General features: G+C 47.3%; 1 protein-coding gene across 9 annotated transcripts in view; it reads left to right on the top strand.

The window, feature by feature from the left end:
• GDPD5 (glycerophosphodiester phosphodiesterase domain containing 5) overlaps positions 1 to 21,092 on the top strand; it is a 312,070-nt gene that overhangs the window by 93,834 nt on the left and 197,144 nt on the right. For all 9 annotated transcript variants that reach the window (XR_016439661.1, XM_090030758.1, XM_090030763.1 and 6 more), the window contains one exon: positions 17,837 to 18,010. Coding sequence is in view for 8 of the 9 variants with exons in the window: in XM_090030758.1 (XP_089886884.1) it covers positions 17,894 to 18,010 (117 nt within the window). In the remaining variant the exon portion in view is untranslated. The remainder of the gene's footprint in view (positions 1 to 17,836; positions 18,011 to 21,092) is intronic.

Here is a 21,092-nt window from a genome sequence, read left to right as displayed (position 1 = left end):
TCAGTGTCGTTCTTATTGTACAGGTAAATGGCTGATGTTCTTGACTCCTAAGCAGCTATTGGAATTCATGGTGACAATTGAATATCATTGAAACCGTAGTTTAATTGTGCTTAGTGAGCAGATGTGTGTTTTTAATAATCTTTCCTTTGAATGTCTATGCTGCTATTTGTACTGTAAGGGAGGATAGTTAGGCAAGTTGGGACTTATCTTCCCTTCACCGCTTATTAGTTCACATACAGTCATGACCCTCCTCACTTCAGCTCTGAACATGCCTTGTTTTCACATAGACCTTTTTTTCACACCATTGCTACTTCTTCGTTGCAAATCTCTGCCATCCTTCTATTGCCGCTGTGCCTTTCAGATAATTCAGGTGATGACCAACGCAGAGCACGGTATTCCTGGGAGGTTGCTTTTCACTGTTGTTTCCTTGCATCCTATTTTAATTTGTTTTTTAACTTTTGGACCTCAGCACATTGAGCAGATGTCTTTATTTGAGCAGTCCATAGCGATGCTCAAAATATTTCCATGGTTGTGTACAGCTTGTTCAGTATCCAGCTAAGTGTGGCTTGGGTAGTACTTTCCAAGGCATGCATTTTAAAGATTAGTTTGCTAGCATCTAGATCTCAAATCCCATGTCTTAGATTGAATTTCTCTCCCCCTCTCCCTCCATTTTGCTTTCATTGGCTCTCTTTGTGTCTTTTACTACCATGAAAAAATAGTCTGGGTTCATGTCCTGTACCTCATGACCCCTTGCCCTCCGTGTCATAGCTTGTTCTTGGACCTCTGTTAGATGACCTTCATGGGACTGCTCCGTTGCTTTTCAGAAAGTTCAAATGTGCTTCGTTTGTCAGCTTGAACTAGCTTTGATGTAGCTTTGAATGCCTGCTCTTGTTCTTTGGTTTTCACGATCCTGTCTTGTCCCCATGCAATTTGTGCTACTAGGAATAGATGTTGCCTTTGTCTGAAGTGGGGGAACTTTTTGCTGAAGAGGGGAAAAATGTAGAATTGATTTGGAAAGAGTATAGAGGCTTGCAATCGCAACAAAATTCTCCCACACAAGTCAGAGATTGAATCCATGAGAATATATTGTTTTGCTTCAAAATGGCCTGGCCTGCAAAGATGGGAAAAAGTCCTTGCTCCCTGTTATTCATCGTCAATGGGAACCTTGCTATTCTGTGATAAAAAGGGAACAAAACTTTCCGTGAGAGCGGGAGATGAGCTTGTAGAAGGACTGGATTTTGCTCTGCAAGAGACTTGCTCGTAACTTTTCTTAAGTCTTCCCATTCCCTCTTCTCCCTTGGAGTGCTGGGGCCAGACAGACCCCCAGCACCCCGAATGCTGGGGTCTAGATGTGCCTCCTTCCGAAAACCTTGTGAATAAAGACTTTAGAGGGTGTTAGCATATCTTGTAGTACTTATTGACTTAGTTGAGATTAAAGCCTAAATTGTTCTTCTATAATCCCTTTGAAGTATTATCTTTGATGTAGAGTTTTCATTAATTGGAGGACTAAGGGGGGAAAAAAACTAGGTCAGAATGTAGTTTTGCAAATGTAAATATGTCAGTTTTTAGGAACTGTGAACGGCGAGTCCAACCCGTGTGGTCCTCGATCAGTCGTTCCCTGCTGCTTTGCAAACCAAAGCAGCTTCAAATAATTGCCTGTGCTCACTGTCTTCCCTGCTAAGGCCAGCTGTGGATTTTTGTCACAGCTGGGCATTGCAAAGACGTTGTGCCATCCGCATAAAAGTAGACTGTTGACGCGACTGTTTTGGACCTTGCCCGGCCGATCAAACGGGCTTTATGAACTTGCAGGTCTCTTGGCTCTCTTGCTTTATTTCTCTGTTAACGTTATTCTCTGCTTCTTAGTGCAGAAACATGTTCAGGGCCTGGGATGACTCACAAGGTTGAACCCTTTCATAACTTGTTTCTTATTCCAAGTGGTTCTTGCACGCACGGTGAATGTAAACAGACTTATTAAAGTTGCTTTCTCATAGCTGAAGTCAAAAGGGTTGCTTTATGCTTGCCAATGAAATAGGCAGTGAGTTGCATTTTAAAATATTATTTCATTTACAGTTGTGCAAAAATGTTTGCTGGGACCGATGATCCTGGGAATATTGGTTTTGTTTTGTGACAAGGACTGGAGGGTGGAGAAGCACTGGAAGTAGGACTTGTGCTCTTTGAAGTAACATGTGTAGGACAAGAATAAACCTATTGGGCCACCATATGGCGTAGGGTGGGTAAGATAACTAGTAGGGTGGAAGTGCTTGAGTTTAGGAAGGCTAACTTTAGCGTGCATAGGAGTCTAGTCAATGATGCACTGCAGGATAGGAGTATTGGCGAGATGGGAGTCCAGGAAGGGTGGTCGTTTCTAAAGGAAGCGGTCCGTCGGGTGCAGAGGGAGACTATCCTAGTACTAGGGAAAAGGAGCCAAAAAACTTCCTTGGCTAAATAGGGAAATCCAAGGGAGCCTAAGGACAAAACAGAAGGCATATAGGCAGTGAAAGCAGGGGAAGCTAATGAGGAGGAGTATACTTGGCTTGCACTTGCAGGGAGGCAGTTAGAAAGGCCAACACAACTATGGAGCTGAGGCTGGCAACACAAATTAAAGATAGCAAAAAGTATTTTTTAGGTATGTAGGGAGTAATAGGAAGGTGCAGGACAGCATAGTACCCCTACTGAACAAGAAGGAGCAATTAGTGACAGAGAGGGGAGACAAGGCTGAGCTCTTCAGTGAGTTTTTTTGTCTCGGTGTTCCTGAACAGGGCTCAAGGTAAGTCTCCTAATGGGCTCTTAGATAGGCTGGTGTCCCTCTGATGCCCATCAAATGTTGACGCTGACTTGGTGCAAAGTCACTTGGATGGACTGGATGTGTTCGTCGGCAGGCCCGGACGAGCTGCATCCGCGGGTACTGAAGGAATTGGCCACAGCAAAGCCACTGGCACGGCTGTTTGAGCTCTTGTGGTGCTTGGGTCAGGTCCTGGAGGACTGGAAAAGGGCCAATATGGTCCCTATTTTCAACAAGGGGAGGAAGGAGGATCCGAGTAATTGTAGGGCAGTTAGTCTCACCTCCATCCTTGGAAAGGTCTTTGAAAAGATTATGAAGGATCACATTTGTGGGAGTCCAGTGGGAAAAATAATGCAGCAGGGAAACCAGCATGGATTCATAGCAGGTAGATCATGGCTGACCAGTTCTGGTTTCATTTTATGACAGGGTCACAAAACGCTTAGACACAGAAGTAGTGGTGGACGTCGTTTTCTTGGATTTTAGCAAGGCCTTCGATACGGTATCTGTTCTCATAAATAAATTAAGAGGCTGTGACATGGATGTTTACGTGATCCGGCGGGTGGCGAATTGGCTTAGCGGTCTTACCCAGAGAGTGGTAGTAGACAGGTTGGTATCGACCTGGAAGGATGCGGGTAGTGGGGTCCCGCAGGGTTCGGTCCTTGGACCTGTACTCTTCAATGTCTTCATCAGTGACTTGGATGTGGGAGTGAGGCGTACTCTGTCCAAGTTTGCAGATGATACTAAATTGTGGGGTGAAGTGCACACTCCAGAGGGTAGGGAACGATTGCAGGCAGACTGGGACAGGTTGGAAAAGTGGGCAGTACACAATAGGATGCAGCACAACAAGGACAAGTGCAGAGTGCCGCACCTCGGTTGCAAAAATATCCAGCATGCCGACTGGCTGGGAAGCGCCCCTCTCAGCAGCACAGAAGCGGAAAGGGATCTCGGAGTCATAGGGGACTCCAAGATGAACATGAGTCGTCAGCGTGACAAAGTCATCAGCAAAGCTAAATGCACTTTAAAGTGCATCAGCAGATGCACGACAAATAGATCCAAGGAAATGATACTCCCCCTCTATGCGGCATTGGTCAGACTGCAGCTGGGGTGCTGCGTCCAGGTTTGGGCGCCGAACTTCAAGGAGGATGTTGATAGACTCGAGAGGGTCCAGAGGAGGCCGCTCCTATAGTTAGGGGCTTACAGGATGAGCCCTATGAGGAGAGACTGAGGGACCTGGACCTCTTTGCCCTCCGCAAGAAAAGGCTGAGAGGTGATCTTGTGGCCACCTACAAATTCATTAGGGGACGCAGCAAGGGATGGGAGATGCTCTGTTCACTAGGGTGCCTCTTGGGGTAACGAGAAACAACGGTCACAAATGGACAGAGAGCAGATTTAGGCTAGATATCAGGAAAAACTTCTTCAAGGTAATGGTGGCAAAATGTGGAATGGGCTCCCAAGGGAGGTGGTGCTCTCCCCTACCTTGGGGGTCTTCAAGAGGAGGCTGGATCAGCATCTGGCTGGGGTCACCAGACCCCATCACTCTTTCCTGCCCAGGCAGAGGGTCATACTCGATGATCTGTTGAGGTCCCTTCCAACCCTAGCGTCTATGAATCAAATGGTCTTTTGACTTATTCTGGAATAGTTTACTACAGCTGATTATACTGTTGTGAAACAACATCTCCCATGAAACTGCTACTGCTTTCCTTCCCTTGGGAGACTCTTCACAACTGTATTCTATGATGGAGAGTAATGGTACAAAAATGTCTGTAGCCAAAATGGAAGAATAAGTAGAGTAGCCTACCAGCTGCCCCAAGTATGACAAGCATTTTTGTTTTTTGGCAAGGCAGGATGAAGGGAACTTCTTTTTTCCAGAGTTATGACTGCGTAGAGCAGGGACAGAACCTAATATTTAGCTTGTGCACCCTCCCTTTCCTGCTTAACCGAAAGCTGAAACTGTAGCTGCTGCTGAAGTATTGGTCTCCATGGGCAGGTCTAGGGTTTTGAAAAGAGCTATAAACTGTCTGCAGGACTGTGAAACAGGAGGATGGAGACCAGAAAATCAACTTCCATGCTTAAGACGCACACTCCTTCCAAGTTAGTTTTGGAGGCTTATTTTTGGGAAAGACTCCATGCCATATGCTGATAAATTATGGTATTTGTCTGCAGGGTGGGTTTGATTTGCATCAAATCCATTTTTAAATCACTGGTTGGGAAGCCTGGAGTTAATCATTGTTTTCTACAAAAAGTGCATTTTTATTGTTTGATATCCTCTATTCATTTAACTTCTTGAAACTTTGCACTTTGCGAGAGATAAGGGCTTGACTGCATACACACCCTTGCAGAGAGACAGGAGGGCTGATGGGTAGCTAATCAGCTCTGTCATTTCTCATCTCCATATACTGCTGTTAACAAGGGTGTTATCTCTGGAGACATAAATCCACAGTTTGAGAACTGAAACTAAGCATCGCAGAGATGCTTAATGGGATCTTCTAGACCAGGGATGGGCAAAATATGGGCTGGGGGCTGAATCCAGCATGTGGAGGCCCTCAGCAGGTCCCTTGGTCCTGCCTAGCCCAGGCACCGTCTGGCGGTGGTGCATCCTGCCATCCCTGGGCACGCAGCGGGACTGAGACAGCTCTGCAGCGGGACTGCCTTTCTAGGCAGCCCAGGTGGCAGCGGTTCCTTTGGGCTGCTGCTGGCCCCAGCCCAGTGGTGCTGGCGGGGACCCGCGCCACAGCCCCAACCCGGCATGCCCTGCGCTTGGCAGATACTGTAGCTCAGTGCAGAGGAAAAGCAGCCTGTCCCCCTTGGCTCTGGTGGTGCTTCCTGCTGCAGCCAGCGGAGCCCATGCTGCACCAGTCTACGCTGCGGCTGCGGCACCATCACCGCCCCTTCAGGCTGCCCAGCGGCTGCTCTGCGCTGTCACCACTGCTTGGTGACGGTGCTGGAGACGCAGAGTCTGGAACAGACGTGGGGCGCTCTGGGTCAGGGATGTGGCACAGGTCCCTGCCGGTACCATGGGGCTGGGGCCATCAGCAATGGCAGCTGGAAGGAACTATCTTTATATAGTTTTTTTTTTTTTTTTTTTTTTTTCAAAGCACCTTAACAAAAAATTGATTGAAAAAAAAATCCTTTAAAAAAAAAAAACCAGTTAATTTTTATCCATCCTGTTTGTCCATGACAAAGGCCCCCACTAGATGTTACAGGTATTGTGCAATTAACTGGTTAATTGTGCACTTACCTGGAGATCAGCTACACATGCAGAGTAACTAGCACACAATAAAAACTCTAACCAGCTGTAAAGTTAGACCTTGAAAATGTGTATTAACTTTATAGCTGGTTGCTATCTAACTTTAGTTTGCACATGCAGCTGGGTCTTCCCTGCAGCTGGGAGCCGTGTCAGTTGATGGCACTCCCATATGCAGGGTTTATCATGCCCAGTGTGAGACCCCAGAGCCCAGCAGCTGCTATCCTGAGGGTCTGTGGGTTTTCTGCACCCATCAAGCCCTGGGGATTGCAAGGAGCCAGGATCCCCAGGGTCCAGGGGTTTCCCACACCTCCAAGCCCCGGGGATTGTGGCACAATCCCCAGGGCTTGGGAATGCAGGAAACCCCTGGATCCTGGGGATTGCAGCCATGGTGGTCCCTAGGACTCCAAGGTGCGAGAAACCCCCGAGGCTGGAGGATCATGGTGCAAGGGATTCAGGTCGCTGATAGACCGTCCTTTTGAATGGATCTGTTAAATAGTACACCAGTGGACATGGTACAAACCCAGAGTGGGTACTTGTGATGGCAAGACAGAAGACAAGAAGTTCCTTGCAACCATAGGACTGTAGTAATCTTAGGTCATTTTTAATGAAACTTAATATAATTTACCTTGAAATGCATTTTAAATCTCATTACAGTGCCCACAGGGCGCAAGATCCTTAGAGATGTTCATAGTTATATTTTGAAATGGAAAGTCTGTTCTTGAAGAACTTAATGTCTTTGTACATAGTTAGGAAGTACTTAAAGGGAATCCAATCTTTTTCAGTATAATTGGAACCAATAATTGAAATGAATACCTCTTAAGAATATCCACAAGGTCAGACTAATGGGCTATCAATAATATTTTCATTTAATCAATGCCAGGCGCTCATTTGCTTAACAATGCCTTCAGTCGTATTAAGTCTAACTTGTAGTGAGAGATGGGGATCTTAAGTCTATATGGAGATTAAAGACAAATGCCATTCCCATGCGTCATCAGCAACTTTACTGTGTTTCTGGTCAATGCCAGAAGCAGGACCTAGTGTTCACCTTCATAATCATAGAGATTTCATAGATTTTTAGGGTCGGAAGGGACCTCGTAGATCATTGAGTCTGACCCCCTGCTCTAGGCAGGAGAGAGCGCTGGGGTTCAATAACCCCAGCTAGGTGCCTGTCCGTTTTTTTTCCTGATCACCTCCAAGGTAGGGGAAAGCGCCACCTCCCTTGGAAGCCCATTCTGTATTTTGGCAACCCTCACCGTAAAAAATTTCTTCCTGATATTTAGTCTAAATCTACTCTCCTTTAGTTTGCTGCCATTATTTCTAGTAACCCTGAGGGGTGCCCGGGTAAATAGAGTATCCGCTATTCCCTGCTGACCCCCCTGATGAGTTTGTAGACAGCCACATCCTCATCATCATGAAAACCTGATGGCATTCAATATGGAGAAATGCAAGGTGCTCCACCTTGGTGGGGCGGGGTGGAGAACACACAACATGTATCGCTAGCACCACGACCGAAAGAGCCTTGGGGGTCATGATCGACCATAAGATGAACATGAGCCACCAATGCGATACTGCAGCCAGCAAAGCGAACAAAACTCTGGCTTGCATCTACTGATGCATCTCAAGCAAGACGCAGGATGTTATCCTCCCTCTGTACTCGGCCTTGGTGAGGCCGCAGCTGAAGTACTGCATCCAGTTCTGGGCTCTGCAATTCAAGGAGGATGTGGAGAAGCTCGAGAGAGTCCAGAGGAGAGCCACATGCACAATCAGAGGACAAAAGAATAGGCCTTATGAGGAGAGGCTGAGAGCCACGGGACACTTCAGCCTGGAGAAGCGCAGGCTCAGGGGTGACCTGATGGCCACCTATAAGTATATAAGGGGTGACCACCAGGATCTGGGGGAACGTTTGTTCACCAGAGCGCCCCAAGGGATGATAAGGTCCAATGGTTGCAAACTCCTGCAAGACCATTTCAGGCTGGACATAAGGAAAAACTTCTTTACTGTCTGAACCCCCAAGGCCTGGGACAGACTGCCGCTGGAGGTGGTGCAAGCACCTACCCTGGACACTTTTAATAAACATTTGGATGTCTGTCTTGCTGGGATCCTTTGACTCCAGCTGACTTCCTGCCTTTGGGCAGGGGGCTGGACTCGATCTTCCGAGGTCCCTTCCAGCCCTGATGTCTACGAAATCATCATCATCAAATATTGGAAGTGCCTCGCAGTCAAGGTTGATTTGTCTTCCATGACCACTTTATCTGTGGGTCCGAAGACAGCTGAAAGCATTAAGCTATGTATGGTAAAACCTTGCAGGCCAACGAAAGGTTTCCCAAAAGCATTGATTTAAAGTGTGCTTGGGGGTTAAGGGTCTCAACTGGTATCTGTTCAGTTTGAAGTTCTCTGTTTCCATTATCGGCATCTCACGATATGCAGTTTCTTCTGCTCAGGACCCCACCAGAAGGCTTGCAGGGGAATTATGCTGACCACTGCAGGGACAGATGGACGGACAGACAGACAGACAGAGAGGGGAGTCTTACCTGTGGGGGCACTCCTCGCTTGGGTGGCAGCTGCTACTGCAAAGACTCAGGCTGCTGAGGAACACGTAGCACCACAGGGTCCTGGGGGCTGCCCCCTGGTGCCCTTTTTGCCCCCCTGCCCCCATCCCTGGAGTCAGGGCTGTTCCTCCCACAGCCAAGCTTCCTGGAGGGGTATTCTCCCATTCCTCCCCATCTCTTCCTTCCTTCCTCCTTCCTACCCCCCATTGCAAAGACTCTTGGCGGGGAGGGAGCCTGGTTGGCACCCCCTCTAAGTTGGCGCCTGGAACCGGTACCCTCCTTGCCCTGCCTTAATTATACCACTGACCCACTGCAGGCTTCAACTCTGATTTTTGCTTGTTCTCCTTCCTTTTTACAAAGCAGTGGAAGCTTTCAAAATAGCACAGTTTAAAATAGCATTGCTGTCCTACTTTGAGTCATTGTAGTAGTTCCTCCCTGCCAATACCGGCTCTGAGCTGCAGGCCTCCTGGTATTGATCTCTCAGCCGGCACATTATGAGCAGTGGGAGATCGCCCAGTTTGAAGTTAAGAGGGTGGATAAAAAATGAGGGAAGGGAAGGAGGATAATGGCGCGGTGTTAAAGAGATACCGTAGGGATAAATCCTTGCTTAAACCCCTCTTTCGTTGCTGTGTTGCAAAGAACCAACGTGTGTTTCTCCGTGCTTGTGTTGCTGTTCGGCTCTATCATAAAACCACAGAAAATGAGGGTGGGAAGGGACCTCAGGAGGTCACATCTAATCTAACCCCCTGCTCTATCTGGACAGTAAAGTCACGGTGCCGTTACTGAACTCCAAGTAAATTGGTTTCATGTTGGGATGGAAACTCGAGCTCCTTTTTAAGATCCTGAATAATGGGTACAAAGCTGCAGTGGGTGAGGAGGAGTAGAATATAATTACTTTCATTCTGATTTTTTGCTCATTTAGCACCGGGACTGGCTCTGCATGTTACAGCATCTAACAGTATATAGCCCCGATCCCAACTCGGACCTCTTGGCACCAAGGTCCTATTTCCAGTAAGAATGAGCATTCCTCCTCTTCCTAGAAGCCTTCCATTTTATTGGCAATGTAACACCCACATTTTCACGTTGTCACACCTGACAAGTGTCCTTCTGTATTTGCAAGACAAGCAAATTATTTTGTTTGATTGGAAGTGATCAGAAAGCACCGTGTTGCCATTTATGTAATGCCTACTGTCTCCCTGTAAAGAGGTGTGCATGCTAATCATACACCCATACATCTTCATAAAATGCTGCTGCTGTATTTGTAAAAGTCCCTTTCCTCCCTGGGCGGGCTTGCTGGCAATGAGTTCAGTTATTCAGCAGTAAGATATTTGTAGCCATTGGCAGATGATGTGCCTTTCAAGTCAAAGTTGACAGGCCATGTGGCTTTTCTGGTGCATGCTGCTAAATTGGAATAACTAATTTGTGTTGTTTTTGCATCCTCCCCCCCTCCCCCCCGGGTATGTATATAATGCTAACCAGCAGAGGTTTGAATCATTCATGGACTGTATCCTCCACGTCAAAGCTGCAGATGTCATGGGAGCAGCGACTGTAGGGTGTGCAGGTTTTTCATCTTCTGTCTTTTTTAAAATCCATTGCTGGTTAGAGGAGGAGTACACATTCGAGAGATGATCTTGGCGAAGCACAAGTCCCTGGATAGGCAGCAAATTGCTGTGGATATTCATCAGCCTGGTTTCCATTAGGCAGAACATTGCTTGTTCTCTGTCACTTGTGTACTGTGTCCGTGGACTTCTGCTTCTTACCTGGTGACATGCACGCAGGGGAGATGGGAGAACTTTATCTTAGTAAAACTGCAGCGTGATTGAAATCAAAACCACTTATCTTATTGTGACTTCAGGTTATACAGTTTTTGCATCTGGTTTCATGGCAGTACATTTGTGCTGGCTTTGTTTTATAAACTACTTGGAGCAAATCAAATTTAGATTTTTGTGGCCTGATCCTCCAGGGCACGGCTCCCACTGGAGGAAAGCGTTTCCTTGGAAGTATAGAGGTCTGCGTGTCGGGACCATGTGACGTGGGCGGTGGATTTGCAAATGCAGAGCCATTGCAGGGGACTCCAAGTAGCTGGCAAATGCTGTGAAAAATCATGCAACAAACTTCATGTTCTCTGCCCACCAAACCCCTGGCTAGTTTTGAAGAGTCGTGGTCACTTCCTTACTGAAAGATCAAATGAGTTGGTTGGTCTGACATGGACTCTGAGATCGCAGGAGCTTATGGATCTTTTTACAGTATGCAGCCTCTTGTAGGGATGTGGTCCCACTGATGCACTACTGCATCTCCTTTGGCTTTGCCACTTTACTTCCAGGATGGGCCTGTTTTCTACACTGTGTCCATCCTGTCCACTTTGGTCATAGCTAGTGGTAAAACTAAGTAGAGCCTGCAGTAGAGGGAGAGAGCAGCCCTCAACACAGAGCCAGGAGGGCTGGGACTCGGCAGAGGGGGCCGGTGGCCCGTGTCAGAGGAAGGCCAACCCTGGCAGTAGTTTTGGCATGCTGTGATCGTGCCCTGCGTTTTGGTAGGCACCTGTTGCTCCTTTTCCATGCCATTAGCAGTTGCATAGCATGTAATGTGCCAGCTGTCTGTATCTGCTGATGCAACGGGTTTGGCTCCTGGACTGCCTTTAGGGGTGTAGAGGCAACTAACAGCTGAAGCTGTACTTGGACCTGACTCCCGAGACAAACCTTGCTTTTGTCAATTGAATGCATGATGTCCCTGCATTGCAGACACGTGCCCGGGACGTGCACTACTCGGCAGCACGTGGACAGCATGCACGCCGTTGTTAGTGACTAAACTGGTGACTCTCAGCCAGGGTACATGACACCCCGGGGTGCCTTGAGATTGTGTGGTGGGTGTTGCAGGTTGCCCTAATGTTGCACTCTTAGGTTTGCAAACATGATTCACTAGATAAGCCTGGAGATTTAAAATAAATAGAAATCCATAGCTGTCGGTTTTCTGAATTCTTTTCCACAGAAAACCTCTTCTATTCACTTTGTTTAGTCAGAAAACTAAGAGATGGCATTTGGTTTTACAGTGAAAACTAAGAGCATTTTCCAATGGGTGCTGCAGGTTTAAAAAGGTTGAAAACCACTAGGCTAAAATGAGTTCACTTGTAAAATGAGGATCTTCTGGGCCTGCTGCAGGGAATGATCTTGTGGATCTCTTATTTCTATTGGGCATGGTGCAAGGTGCTTGGATACCAGCCCCAGAAAATGAAGGTATCTGTCAATTAGAGCTGGGGGAGTGAATGCTCTTTTGGAACAGGCATCAAATTAGCAGGGCAGAGTCTCAATTGAAGATCTACAAGGTCCCTCCCGACCCGACTTCTATGAATCTATGAGATGAAAATTGGGAGGAAGTGAGACTGGGAGTGGGAGTCTTCTTACCTACATGAATTTTTTTTTGTTTGTTTCTGGCCAAGTGAAATACTTTGTTCAGCCAAAACCAACCAACCAGCCCAAATCAGCTCCATTTTGGGAGGGTATAATGAGCAAATCAATGGAAATGAAGGGTTGTAGCAATTGGATTTGTATCCCAGCAGTTAGGGCATTTACACAGGATGCAGGAGATACAAGTTTGATTCCTCCAGTGTGTTTAGGGGATTTGAACCCGTATTACTCAAGAGTGTCCTAACTATCGGGCAGTACAGCATGCCGGAGGAGTGCTTGCTTTCAGACTTAGTATACTTGGGAGCGGGGACTGAAACTCAGGAGTCCAACTCCTGTGCAGGTGTCTTGGGTTGAAGAGTTGTCCTGCCTCAAATTGAGTCGTTGATATGAAATAGAAAAGTCTCATGTAAGCCTGAGAGTGACCCTTCCTGGAATACCTTACCCCACGGTGGGTAGGGCACTCTCTCTGAAGGCGTTCCTACCTCTCAAGGAGAAGAAGGGGTTGACCCTGGGTCTTCCTAAGCGAAGGAGCTAAGCAAATGGCTATTAAGAAGAGGATCCTCAGTCTCCTGGGATTATCTGATTTGGAGAAGAGAAGACTGGCTACGGGACATCTGTGTTTGGAATTTGATAAGTCTTTAAATACCTGGCGTTGGTTATGAAAGAGGGTGGTGGCTCTGTGGCTAAAAGGGTATCGGAAGAGGACAGGTGATCTTAAATTGTAGAGAAGGAAATTTAGTTTTGCATGTTAGGGAGAACTTTTCTTCCTACGAGGGTGGTTGAGCATTGGAGCGGGCTGCCTAGATGGATGGGTTGTGGACTCTCCATCCTTCGATGTTTTCAGGAGCAAGCTAGCCAAATACTTATCCGGGATAGTTAAGACAGAGGTAATTTTGCCTTGAGCAGGGGAGGTTGGACTGAGATGACCTCCTGAGGTCCCTTTCCGTTTTGCTTTTTGGTGATTCTCTGACTCCTCCTTGGTGGTGACATTTTTCCATTCAAAGCTCTTCCACAAAGGCAGCCTGGGGGAACAAATTGTTCCAGACCAACCAAACCCACATTTCTTTGGCAAAAAAAACTATTGACTTTTTTTTTTTTCTAAGCAAATCCTTAGCCCAGCTGTATCATCTCTACAGCACAGCTATGAAAAGACTGTCTCAAAGTGTGAGGACAGCAGCTCTTTCCTACTGAATCCAAAGTTAGCCTGAGGAGAGTTAGCAGCTGCACTGACACCGGAGAGGCGCGTGTTATATTCCCACTGCTAATGGCCTGCTGTAACCTTGTGCATGTCCCCCTTCCCACCCCTTCTCTGTCTTACCCATGTAAGTTGGAAGCTCTTTGGGCTGGGGCAGTCTCATGCATGTACACACGAGCTTCTCAGTTGGGTCACTTAGGCATCACTGCAGTTATGGAGACGGGGGGGCCTGGACACAACAGTTAGACCTGTGCAACTTGGACTGGGTTTTGTACACTGATGTAAATTATTCCAGGATCTGGAGTTGGCAGGTGACCAGCTACATGGACAGAGCTTTTTTTCAGTAGGCACTATTTATGGCGCCTTATGCTAGGTGGCAGGGACTGGCGCCACTCCTAAACAATTGTCATGGGAAAGCTCAAAACACACAACACCAACAGTGATGCATCTGCCCCATTTCCCTCTCCCTCCCCCCCCCCCCCCACTTCCACCTTGCTAGTTTTTTGTGTGGTTTTACACTGGGTTCAAGCAAGTAACACTGTTGTAGGACTATGTCATGTGGCTGCTCCTTTTTTTACACCTGTGTATGAAGTCTGATTACACCAGTAATGTGTTGCGTCTCCAAACCTTTAGGATCAAGGCATAAAGATGAGCTGAACTTTTAACTTGAAAGTTTTAGTCCTCATTCCTGTTTTAACCAGGGTCTTAGAGGTGAAAACATTTCAGCCTCCACATCCTTGATGCTAAGTGTAAACTCTCAAAAAACCTGAGACTTAAGTGATTCGGTCTTCATGGGTTAATTGCCCACGCCTGGCTTGGACTATTTCAGGTGGAGGGCCGCTTACTGAATTTTGGCAAGCCATTGAGGGCTGCATGACTGGCAGTTGGGGCAGATAACTATTAACTATGTAAATTCTTTAGGGGCCCTGCAGGCTGGATAGAATGGCCTGGTGGGCTGCATCCGGCCCGCGGGCTGCATTTTGCCCACCCCTGGTCTAAGCTGTGTAGAATGAACCGATAAGCAAGTGAACAGACATTCACTTTTGATGCTGGAAATGCAGCTATGTGCCTGCAGTGGCCCAGACCTGAAGCCAGGAGGTGCTAGAGCACGCCTCTCTGCTGGGCTGAAACAGACAGCTCGAAACTGGAGGGGATCTGGACAGAAGTTCAATAAAATGATTCAACTTAAATCAGTTAAGTCTGATACTACATCCATCCAGGTGTCTCTTAAACCAGTTTCGGCCATTTTGAAAGCATTTCACATGCATTGAACTTCTCTTGTGTTACAGATTTGAGCTGGTTTCTTATCACTTATAAACTGGTTAATTAAACATAAACCAGTATAAGTGATACAATGGCGATTTTAACACTGACTTTGAAATGAGGTAAGTGGCAGCTCATGCACCTTTCTCTGAGCTATTTGATCATGCTATTTGAAGAACAGCTCATCTTGGGGCTGAGAGCTGGGTCTGTGCCTGCACCAGTCTCTACCCTTAACATTTCTGCGTTCATCACTGTTGGTTTAGTTCTGCTGTTGGTAGCAACCTTGCCAGTCAATACACGGCCAGATCAGGAGGGGCTACGGACCAGTTATGAGACAATACTTTGTAGACCCCTCCTGCTCTCTGTGTGCTGAAGAAATGTGTCCAAGACATGCCAAACACTCTTCCTAATCTGTTGTGCTCATCACATTATCTCATCTTGGGATGTAAGTGGAGTGGGAGTGACTGGGTGGGGCTGGTTAGTAGAAGGAAGAGGCATATCCAGTGGACCAAGCGTAGGAGGGAGAAAGGGGTGCCTGTCTATGTCTTTCTAGATGTTGCACTTGTAGAATCATAGACAGTGAGGGGTGGAAGGGACCTCAGGATGTTGCATCTAGTCCAACCCCCTGCTCCAAGCAGGAATTTCTCCAATTGGATCATCCCGGCCAAGGCTTTGTCTAGCTGGGTCTTAAAAAAAAACTTCAAGGATGCAGAGTCCACAACCTCCCTGGGTAACCTGTTCCAGTGTTTTACTAACCTCCTAGTGAGAGAGTTTATCCTAATTTCTAACCTCAAGTTCCCTTGCTGCAACTTGAGCCCATTGCTCCTCATTCTGTCATCTGCGCCCACTGAGAACAGTCCAGCTCTGTCTTCTTTGCAGCCCCCCTGCAGGGAGGTGAAGGCTGCTATTCAATCCCTTCTTGGTCTTTTCTTCTCTAAACTAAATAAGCCCAGTTCCCTCAGCCTCCCCTCATATGTCATGTGACCTGGTCCCCTAACCATTTTTGTTGCCCTTCGCTGGACTTTTTCCAATATTTCCATATACTTTCTGTAGTGGGGGACCGAAAACTGGACTCGGGACTCCAGATGTGGCCTCACCAGTGCTGGAGAGAGGGGAGGAATACTTCCCTTGATCTGCTGGCAACGCTCCTACCAATGCAGCCCAGGATGCTTTTAGACTTCTCGGCAACAATGGCGCACTGCTGGCTTATATTCAGCTGATTGCCTACTGCCCCCCCAGGTCCTCTTCTGCAGAGCTGATGCCCAGCCAGTCACCCCCAGCCTCCACCGGGGCATGGGATTACTCTGTCCTAAGAGCAGGACTTTACACTTGTCCTTATTGAACCTCATGAGATTTCTTTTTGTCCAATCCTCCAATTTGTCCAGGTCACTCTGAATCCTAGCCCTACCCTCCAGTGTATCTACCACTCCCCCAGCCTGGCATCATCTGCAAACTTGCTGAGGGTGCGCTCCATCCCATCTACCAGGTCGATTGATGAAGACATTGAATAAAACCGGCCCCAGGACTGACCTCAGGAGCACTCCACTTGATGCTGGCTGCCAACTAGACCACAAGACATTGATTGTTACCCTCTGAGCCTGACTGTCCAGCCAATTTTCTGTCCACCTCACAGTCCATTCATCTAATCTGTATTTCCTTAGCTCACTGGTGAGAAGGTTGTGGGAGTCTGTATCAAAAGCCTTGCTAAAGTCAAGGTATATCATCATGTCTACTGCCCTTCCCATATCCACAGAGCCAATCATCTCTTCCTAGAAGGCAATCAGGTTGGTCAGGCATGACTTGCCCTTGGTGAATCCGTGTTGCCTGTCCATAATCACCCTTTTCTTCTCCAAGCGCTTAGAAATGCATTCCTTGAGGACTTGCTCCATGATTTTTCTGGGGCCTGAAGTGAGGCTGAGTGGTCTGTTGTTCCCCGTATCCTCCTCCTTTCCTTTCTTCAAGATGGCCACTATATTTGCCCTTTCCCAATTCTCCAGGACCTCCTCCAGTCACCACAAGTTTTCACAGATGATGGCCAGTGGCTCTGCAATTGCATCAGCTAACTCCCTCAGCACCCTTGGGTGCACCGTGTCTGGTCCCATGGACTTGTACACGTCCAGCTTTTCTAGATAGTCCCTAATCTGTTCTTGCACCATTGTCAGCTGCTTACCTCCTCCCCAGACCGCTGCTGGATGCAAAAGTCTGGGAGCTGACCCTGCCTGTGGAGACTGAGGTGAAAAAGGCATTGAGTACTTCCACATAATCTGTCACAAGGTTGCCTCCCACATTCAGTAAGGGACCCACACTTTCCCTGATCTTCCTCTTGTTGCTGCCATGCTGGTAGAAACCCTTCTTGTTACCCTTCATGTCCCTTGCTTGCATGGACTCCAATTGCTCTTTGGCCTTCCTGACTTCATCCCTGCATGCCTGAGCAACGCCCGTATATGCCTCCCTAGTTGTTTGTCCGTTTCCTTTTCTTTTAAGCTTCCTTTTTGGGTGTTTAGCTCACGAAAGACTTTCCTACCAAGCCAAGCTGGTCTTCTGCCGTACTTGCTAGTCTTCCTGCACATTGGGATGATTTGTTCCTGCACTCTCGGTAAGGTTTCTTTAAAATACAGCTCTCTTGGACCCCTTTCCTTCTTGGACTGGGGTGTAGAGGCAACCAACAACTGAAGCTGTAGTTTGACCTGGCTCCCAAGGCAAACCTTGCTTTTGTCGATTTGGGATTCTGCCCCTCATTTCCCCAAGCGAGTCCAAGTCTGCTTTTCTGAAGTCCAGGGTCCTTACTCTTCTGCTCTCCTTCCTTTCTTTCCTCAAGCTCCTGGACTTAATCATTTCATGACCGCATGCATACTCCTGCGTATGACGGCTCTTTTAAAACCTTTGTTCTTACCAATGATTTAATTTGCTTAGTGTGGAGAATAAAAGACCGGGGGAGGGGGGTAGTTTTAATAACTGGTTTCCAATACCTGAAGAGTGATTACTGAGAGGATGGAGATAGGTTTTGCTCTGTGGTTGTAAGGGACATAACTAGGCTTCAAGCTGCATCTGGGAAAATTTAGGATGGAGATTTGGGTGGACTTCCTGCCCCTGAGGCAGGCTAGTGAAGTTGGGGGGATGTTTGTCCCTGGAAATTTTCAAGAGCAGGTTGGACAGACGCTTGACTGGGATGGTTTAGTCGGGGACAACCCTGCCTTGATCAGGGGGCTGAACTAGGTGACCCGAGGAGGTACCTTTTCAGCCTGGCTTTCCTATGATCGATCCTAAGGCCTTGTTGAGTAACTTAGCCAAGACACCAGCAGGGATCAAACTAGAGCCCTAGTTGCTAACTGCTCTCTGTGTCCATCAAATTGCTTAAATATCTCAACTTCCACTTTTTCTCTTCCCTTCCTCTAGGCACTCCTAAGACCTGATGGATTTCTGCTAGCTTGTTCCTGAAGAGCTGGGAAGAGCATGGTTAAACACCAACCGTTGCAGTACTACGAGCCACAGTTATGTTTGTCGTGTCTGACGGGAATCTATGGCTGCCGTTGGAAACGGTACCAGCGGTCACATGATGATACAACAAAGGTTGGTAACTCGTTGTCTGGCCCCTTGCACGCCCATTGTTCATACACATTTTGAATTGCAGCCAGGCACTGAGAGTGTGGAGGTTGCTTTGAATGTGCAAGTGGACTTCAGTTTAAAAAAAAAAATCAAATCGAAGTGTTGGATGTCATGCAGTGTGATTGCTTGATGTGTTTGAATGGAGGATGGGATTACTGGCCGGAGCATTTTTGGGATTTCCCTGCATGCACTGAACTGAACCCACTGGAGAGCGTTTGACCCCGTGGAGCAGGAAATGTGTTTGCTCTCTGTCAGTCTTCCAGCCCTATGTATTACACAGACATTGCTGGTTTGTCTTGGCTCCTCATTTTCAATTTTGCATACGTTCATTCCTGTGCATTGAAGGAGACTTTTGTGTTATCATCATTCTTTAATGAATTAAAGACCATGTGACCGCCTGGAGGCAGCTGTTTTGTCTCCATTAAGTCTGACCATGCCAGGGGAATTGCTTCATAACTGGCTGAACTGCATCCTGGTTTCCCTTAAGAACAGGGCAAAACACTAGACTGGCACGCCAAGAGTCCTACCTCTGCTACCGGCCTCCTGAGTGACCTAGGGCAAGTCCTTTCACCTCTCTGCTTTACCTTCCTTTGCAAAATGAGGATGGTACTACTGATGTGCTCCATTAGTGAAGTGCTTTGGAGAATTAAAAAAAAAAAAAAAAAAGCCAAGCAGATGAGCTGAGTATTAAGCGGTGGTGATAGTGCAGATGTTAATAGCAAATCCTCGTCAGTGGTCTTGGGGCTTGATTTCCTGAGTGCTTTCCTGTTTCTTGGAGCTGCCAGGTGCAAGAATTGGCAGGGCTGAGTGTTTCTGCTGCTGTGTTACGGAGGCCTCTGACAGGTTTTCCACTGTCTGCGAGGGAAGGCAGATTGGTGGGGAATCACGTGGACTAACCTGGGAAGCTGGAGTATCCACAGTGCTGGCAATTTCCCCCCACTTCATGTAATGTCTAGGTGTTTTGGCAGGGTGAATTGGGGTCTTAATTCACCTGCAGAAAGGCCCATGAGAAATCTGAATGCTTGCACTGCATAATCTCTCTAGTCCATCCCCCGAACACTAGCTAATATATGTGTACCACTGAAATCCCTTACGGTTGCTTTTTTTCCTCCTTGCTATCTCATTTTTAGTGTGCATCTTTCTCTCCTCCTCTCAAGATCGGGACAAAGTCATTTGTCACAAAAATGCTTCTAGGAGATCATTTTTCCAAAAGCTCAAAGTTTTGCTCCAGTGACTATTAAGAGCATCTACTACACGAGGAGGGATTTGTGTCAATGGTGAGGGCTCTACTTGTCTAGAAGAAAGATGGCCTGAAGTAGAATTACTCTGCTGTGCTGAGGGGCTCTTGCCAAAAGGCTTCCCGTTCTGAATTGCAGCCAGCGTTGAAGTGCAGTTGTGTAACGCGGGGAGGTTAGTAACTCGTGTACTCCATCCACAACCCAAACAGTAGAAACAAGTCTCCGTTATAACTGAAAATTAGTATGCAGGCAGATTTTTGTTGCAATTTAGCAAGCTGCTGTTCTTTGTGTGAATGCATATGCACAATCCATATTGCTCTGTTTACCCCGGGTGCATTCAGCTATCACTATGGCGGGCATTACCTGTATGCACAGAGTGGTGTCTGACTGCTGGGATATTTTTTGTTTTTGTGTCACCACACTGGTTGCATGTCCCTATGTGTCTCTTTGTTTAATTACTCACAATTCTTAAAGCAAACCGTGCCAGAACATATATTTTGCTAGTTAAAGATGTAGGTGAGTGACCAATGCCAACGATGCCAAGCAAGTCACGCGTTGTGGGCGCTGTGATTGTTTGCTCTCCCTGTCAACCTTCAGTTTTAACTACTTAAAGTTGCTGCTAGCCCTAGAAACTTAGGGTCTGGGGGGCAACGTGTAGCCTGCTGGTTCTGTGTTGGTGGCGGCTGATCCGTGTGAAAGAATAGTGTCAAGTGCCTCGTCTGGTACTGATCTTTTTTTACTAAGAAGGGTCATTGGCAGGGTCAAATTGCAAAGCTGTTGATATGCTAAAGTGTGCGTGTGTACGTACATACGTGTGCATGTGCTCTCTTGGAAGAAAGCCTAGTAAGAGCATCCTTTAAACATGGGGACCTCAATTGTTTTTTTTTTGAGGTAGGTGGAGAATCCGTAACCTTAACGCGGTTGCAGGGTTATCAAACTTGGTTCTTCTTTCCACTGAGGTTCATAGCCTCTAGGAGCGAGCAAGATGTGGGAGAACCAAGATGCCAACAAAACGAGTAGACCCGCAATCAACAGTATGGCAAGTTGTGTTTGGTCTTCCTGGGAACGTTGAACAAAAATCTGAGTGGGGAGGCTAAAACCCTGGAACGACCAACGTTGCAAAATATGTGCTGTCCCTTCCTGAGCCCCAGATGCTTTTGCTTGGGTCTAGAGTTGGCATTTTTTGGTTTTCCCCCTTCAGTTTTATTGGCCCTTCCTCTGTTGAGCAAGGGCCAACAGCTGTTGACCCTTGCTCTATCCATGGTTGCCCAATAATCGTTTGTCACGGTGCATCGGTGTGCTGCAGAGAATGGATACCGCTGCTGACTTAGGCTCACAGAAAGCTGGGATTGCAGCCTCCTGCACTTTAGCCCCCAGAAGAGACTTCTTGAGCCGAGGACAACTTCAACAGGTTATCGTGGTGGTGACAGTATTAGCACTTTCCGTTCCATGGACTAACTCTCAGAGAGGGACTCGGATCCGGTACGTCGCACCGAACCAGGGTGTTTCCAAATGATGTCAGGAATAGCTAAATAAGGAAGCGACGTATTAGGAGCATTTCGATGCCTTTACTTCTCTGATTATAGTTTGCTCTGCCCCTTGACTTTCTGACTCGAATGATGCTACCTGAAGTGCAAGCTCGTGCTCGGCGTGGAGTAAGTGTCCAGCCTGGAACCTGAATATTTATCCAGGGCGTTTGTAGTTGAGGTGCTTATCGGCTGAATAAACTAAGCCTGGATAGACACTTCTCTCACTCCCTCCTTGAGGGAGTTGCCAACAATGATCTGGTGTGCTGGGATGCAGCATAC

This window comes from Crocodylus siamensis, chromosome 1, assembly GCF_052110815.1.
Source record: "Crocodylus siamensis isolate JL-2025a chromosome 1, ASM5211081v1, whole genome shotgun sequence".
NCBI classification, from domain to species: Eukaryota; Metazoa; Chordata; order Crocodylia; family Crocodylidae; genus Crocodylus; species Crocodylus siamensis.
Note: the sequence above shows the minus strand (reverse complement) of the source record. Positions and strands in the feature narration are given on the sequence as shown.